This window comes from Echinops telfairi, unplaced genomic scaffold (assembly GCF_000313985.2).
Source record: "Echinops telfairi isolate 266 unplaced genomic scaffold, ASM31398v2 ScPeMD7_1;HRSCAF=3_1, whole genome shotgun sequence".
Taxonomy (NCBI): Eukaryota; Metazoa; Chordata; class Mammalia; order Afrosoricida; family Tenrecidae; genus Echinops; species Echinops telfairi.
In genome coordinates, this window is record NW_022103897.1 from 5230617 (window position 1) to 5236021 (window position 5405).

The 5405-nt window shown below is 44.4% G+C and overlaps 1 protein-coding gene across 1 annotated transcript in view; it reads right to left on the reverse strand.

Annotated features, from left to right (window-relative positions):
• TLE1 (TLE family member 1, transcriptional corepressor) overlaps nucleotides 1–5083 on the reverse strand; it is a 118548-nt gene extending 113465 nt beyond the window's left edge. The window contains exons 1-4 of the mRNA XM_004713910.4: nucleotides 4924–5083; nucleotides 4539–4794; nucleotides 3020–3083; nucleotides 2860–2904 (exon numbers count right to left, since the gene is read on the reverse strand). Of these exons, the coding sequence (XP_004713967.2) occupies nucleotides 2860–2904; nucleotides 3020–3083; nucleotides 4539–4794; nucleotides 4924–5083 (525 nt within the window). The remainder of the gene's footprint in view (nucleotides 1–2859; nucleotides 2905–3019; nucleotides 3084–4538; nucleotides 4795–4923) is intronic.
• Between the last annotated feature and the right edge of the window lie 322 nt (nucleotides 5084–5405).

Here is a 5405-nt window from a genome sequence, read left to right on the forward strand (position 1 = left end):
CCCCCCCCTCCCGGGCGCTGCGCATGAAGTGCACTGGGCTGGGACCGAACTGAACCAAGGTCCGAACCAAGGTCTGCGGCACCCAAGGAGAGAATGCTACTGCTGAGCCCCTATTGACCTAACAGGAAGGCAGAGAGCTCAGAAAAGGGCTCTTAGGAAAATAGAAGTGTCTTGCCATTACAATAAAAAGGATTTAAATATCTGACTTTTCTGTAACCTGCCCACCCGGACTGAGGGAAGAGAAAGTAAGGGGAAGGCTTATCAGGAAGTACTGACATAACATAAACATGAGCCGGGGGCACCACACCAAGGAAGGAAACCACAATGATACCATTCTTGATCTGGACGCACTTCCACTTTAAAACTTCCAGCTGGAAAACTTGGTGATGAGACTTGACACTGAAATCCCTGAAACTCACTCCCTAGACAGACCCACGGAAAGGTGGGAGGGTGCGAGGGCGGGTGACCGTCCCCCAGGAAACAAATCTTAACAACATTAAAACTCTCTGCTCAAAGTTTCTCCATCACTGTATTTTTTTCAGTAACAAAGATGTTGTCAGAAATGACAATTTTTCTGTGTCCCCTGATGATGCCTTGCTAGCATTTGGTTATAAGCCATAAAGCAGGAATAATTCCAGCCTGTCAGGAGTCTCGCTAATGCCCAGTTTCCCCCTAGAGAGAATTCCTGTCAAATCTAATGAGAGCTCCAAAGGCCTTCTCTACAATATAATGAGCACTTAGGCCATGCTGGTGATCAGGCGGCAAAAAGCATCAATTTGAGCCTGGCTACACCCTGGGGACCAGACGTCACCAGTTTTAATAAGAATTATGATTACTAGCTGCACCAAATGCCTTCTCAGAACTTATTATTAATGTGTGACATTCAGAAGGATGTTTTTCGAATGTAAGGCCACTTTAAACTGAATTAAATCACTGCTTTGCACACCACTCCAGTTAAGGTTGTCACCAAATTTCAGGGGGCTTAATACCACACTATAAAGAATATGTTGTCTGTCTCTCAGCTTTTCACATTTGTCACATTACTAAGCCAATTAAACAGCACACAGCATTAATGCACCCAGGCTCTGGGACAGGCATCACAGGCCCACAACTGCCCAGGGCAATAGAGGAACGTGTTAGAAAACCATTTCCATGCCATGGGGCTATGGTGCTCGTTTACCCCTTCTTCCAACTCTTGATATAGAAAACTAAAGTTACTCCACCATGTAACAACACCAGGTTACACACGTCCTTAGTGCCCCCAATAAATCCAGGAGTAGCATACCATATTTCAGAGATGAGTTCCCTTATAAAAAAGTTGGAAGCTTTATTAATTCCTATTGAGTGTATGAGCTTAAGAGAAAGCCCAGTTTCCTGTAATTCCTTCCATATGTTACTAAGAAAGTACCTTAGTTTGTTTTTAAAGAGTAACAGGTTAGAACACTTAGGCCAAGTTCATTTGCATAATTCATTTAAATAACCAATGCTTAGCCATCGATCTCCTAGTCCAGCAACTAACAAGTTATAATTTCCTTAATAGAGCACTGGTCATTTAAGCATACAAAAACAAAGGTGAACCCTAAGACGAACAAGGCTACAACTGCAAATCAGAATACCAGACTGCTTAAAAGGCTGAATTATATTACTAATAAAAGGCCTTGAACTTAACACTATCTCCTTCTCAGCACATATCTGAGAACAGATACAATGTACATGAGTGCAGAGTTACAAAAGCAGAATTCAACTCTGAAACATACTTGCTTAATGAAAGTCTTTGAATATAAGGAAGATCTGAAGGCTGAACTAATCAATTTCTTCACTGTGCCCCAGCCGGTCAGCCATGCTCTTTAATTTAATGAAACAAGGGTTTCAGATGAAATAGCACATATACATCAAGTAAGAATTGTATTGTTACACTTTGAAATGTGTCCAACTGTGCAACTTCATCTGATGATAATTTTTTAAGAGGCAATCGATTTCTAAAAGACTTATTGTACCGGCGCCTTGATGAAAAAGTGACTGTCAGCATATCTCCAGAATACTTACACCCTGCCATTAATGCTTTCTTTGGCAGACAATGACTACTCAATCGAGGGGCCTTTGGGCTGAGCAATCATTTAGCTTTTCTTCTCTTATGAGGTCCTTAGTGCCTTGTTCCAGCTCAATACTCTTTTTATACACCATTATAGTAGCCATAAGTGTGAATTTTATGGGAACTTGCAAACTCATAGTCATCGCTAGAGCTTTCCAGTCACTAATCTTTTCATGCTTTTAAAACTTCTAGGACTGAAGCAGCTCCCGGCATATGCTGTGGCCATAAAAAAAGATGCTTTTTTCATCTCCAAGCCTGCATCAACAGAGACATCTTTCAAAAAGATGTTTATTAATAAGCCACTGCACCTGGGCGATCTTTATGCAGTCCCAGCACCAAGAAAACTCCACAGTGAGTCGCATACCTTGTTTCAGGCACTTAAACTCTCAGAATACCCACACCTCCTTGCCCTCAATCACATATCAACATTTCTTTTCGAAACCAACACAAAAACAGCTATTCTGAGCTTCAGTGACTTCGTACGACATCTAGATCTTTCAAGAGAATTTTCCAGATGGAAAAGTAAATTGTCATGATTCCAATCTGCCTATAAACATACACATTCACATTTCCTAAGCACCTCTCATTAGTCATTTAAACACCCCATAATGGTCCAGAAATAGTCCTTGCTACAGAATTCCACACCAACTCACAGAAAGAGAAACCAAGGCAGAAAAATGGCTTCCAAACCCCTATAACTGAGGACAAAGGCAGTATTATACAATCCTAACGATCTGACTTCTCATTTGGGCTTAACTAAAGCTTACCTGTTTATGCATTTCAATGTTCAAGCCATACGACATTTCATAATACTGTAAAGAGAAAAAATGAATTAAGTATTTCATTAACTCGTGTGTTTGCAATGCTAAGAACATATATTTGCTAACATTAAACAAGAAAGAAAAAAACCCAGACTTTGATACCTACCATCACATAGTGCCTCTGCATTTCTGTCTTTTCACTCGCCAGTTTCTCACATTCCAATTTAAGGCTAGGAAAACAAAACAGGCAACTTAATGTAAACATTATGTCACTTGTTTTAACATCTGCCTCACATATTTGCACTTCAAGTAAAAACAGATCAATTTGGAAAAGCCATAAACTACCTGGGTTAAGCACCCAAAAGCTTTGTCCGTACATTCAATAGGGGAAAAGAAAAGCGACCCGCACAGGATATCCACTCAACTACTATTCTTTTTCTTCCTGGCGCATACTTGGCCACAGACGACCAGATGGAAAAAAACATCAAAACCTCTGGCCTACCCCAGAAGGTGGATTCCTTCTCAAGGCCAATTGTTCAGTCGGCTGTCAGCATGCTTCTCTGCAGGCCACCCAAACCTGGCCTTTCCACAATCTTTAGTCTCAGTGATAGGCTGTACCATTTTAGCCAACTAAACTGTACCTGTAAAGTTTTTCTACAGCTGCTGTTCCCTTTGAAAACCTTTGGTGTTTACACGCCTGACAAAATATGTTAACCTGCTACTGGAATAAAGTGGGCTGAAGTTCTCCCAGCTTGGTAAACACAGTCTGTGCTGGTATGCACCAGGCTCTAGAGACATTACCTACAAGTAGACAAAAGGTCAACAATCAGAAACCCCCTGAAGAGGGCAAAAAAGAAAATTAATACCCAAGCTACCTAACTTAATCTGTGTTTTTCCCATACACTGCAAAAAAGAAAAAAGAAAAGAAAAATTACAGGTATTACAGTTATTTCTTCCCTCCTATCAGCCACGACTTTATAAATGCATGGCAAGGAACTGACATTAGTGCAAAGTCCACTATGAGCCAGACACGCTACGAATAGTTTTCATTCGTGAATCCTTTGAAGGCAGGTGTCATTAGATAAAGAAACTAAGGTTGAGATGGACATAAAAGTATGACTCCAATCTCCTGTCCTGCACAAACCTATAAAGAATGATGCCAATGCAGGTGAACTTTCTCCTACACACTACCGTCCAGCCCCCCTCCCCTCAACCCCCATCATCACCAACAATGGGCACAGCTAAAAGCAGCAAGCTTTCTGCATGGACTTTGCCTCAAACAATCCAATTCCCTAGCAAGGCAAGCTGTGTCCATGAACCCGCACTTCAGAGCTCGAGCATCGATTGAACCAATGTTTCAGCTCAGCCTGTTGCAAAATAAATAAAAGAAGTGCAAATATTGACGGTTCTCATGCAACTCCTAAATACACGATAAAGAGCTGCCTGAAACAGAAGCAAACGGGCAAAAGGGAAACAATGGAAGGAGGAGGAGACAGGCAACGAAGGCAGCCAGGGAAGAGCCAGGAAAGGGGGAAACGTGAATGACAGGTCTTAACTGCGACTCCACACGCCACCGCCTGGACACAAGCACTAAGTACAGCAGCTGTCACCAAGCTGAGCAAGGGGCACTGGGACACTGGAGCAGCTCCAGGACGACCACTCACGCAGAGCCGCTGGATACGCACCTGTGATACTGCGCCTGCAAAAACTGGAATTCCTCCTTGATCCGGTCCAGGGACTCTGGGATCGTGAACTTGAAGGGCTGGCCTGCAGCCTGGTGCGGCGTCTGGGGACGAGCAGTGAGGGGAACCAAGGGAGCGGGATATGGGCAGATAAAGCAGTAAGTTAGAGTAAGGAGGAGCGGATGACGTACAAAAATACAGATAAATGTTAACTTTTTAAGTGTCAGTAAATGAAGCCCGAACAGGTCTTTGCGCTTCACTTTAGGGAGGAGAAAGGAGACACTCTCCCAGAATCCAGCTTCTAGAGAGTCTCAGAGCGTCTTCTAGACCCGGGGTGGGACAGTCAATGTGCCCAAGTTACACCGCCAAAGCAGGGGGTCCCGGTTACCCGGTGGCAGGTGAGGGCTGAGTGAGATGGTCATGATTTCTAGTTCCCCTACTAGAACCTGGTAGTTAGGGATCCGAGGAGGAAAACAAACAAGCGCCTTACATTTCCAGTTCCCTGAGTGGCTGGGGCCACTTCCAGGCTTGCTGGAACGGGGCCGCATTGACATGTAAATAAGCGAGGCCAGAAACAAAGGGGGGGGGGGGCCCCCCACCTGCCTCCAAGACCAGGGAGGATATGGCGGCGGAAGAGAAACCCCAGCCTCCCTGGGCGCCCAGCCCCTACAACCCTGTCTAGACAAGTGGGAGAGGGGTGGGAAGGGGGGGATGGCGGCAATGAGTTTCAGCCCACTCCCCAGTGTGAGTGGGCCCGGGACCTCCCAAGCTTAACGCCGGAGGAAGCAGGTCTTCCAGGTAGCAGCAACTACCCCCTCCCGATGGCAAGGCAACATCGATTGCCCCAACATCCATCCATCCATCCTTCCA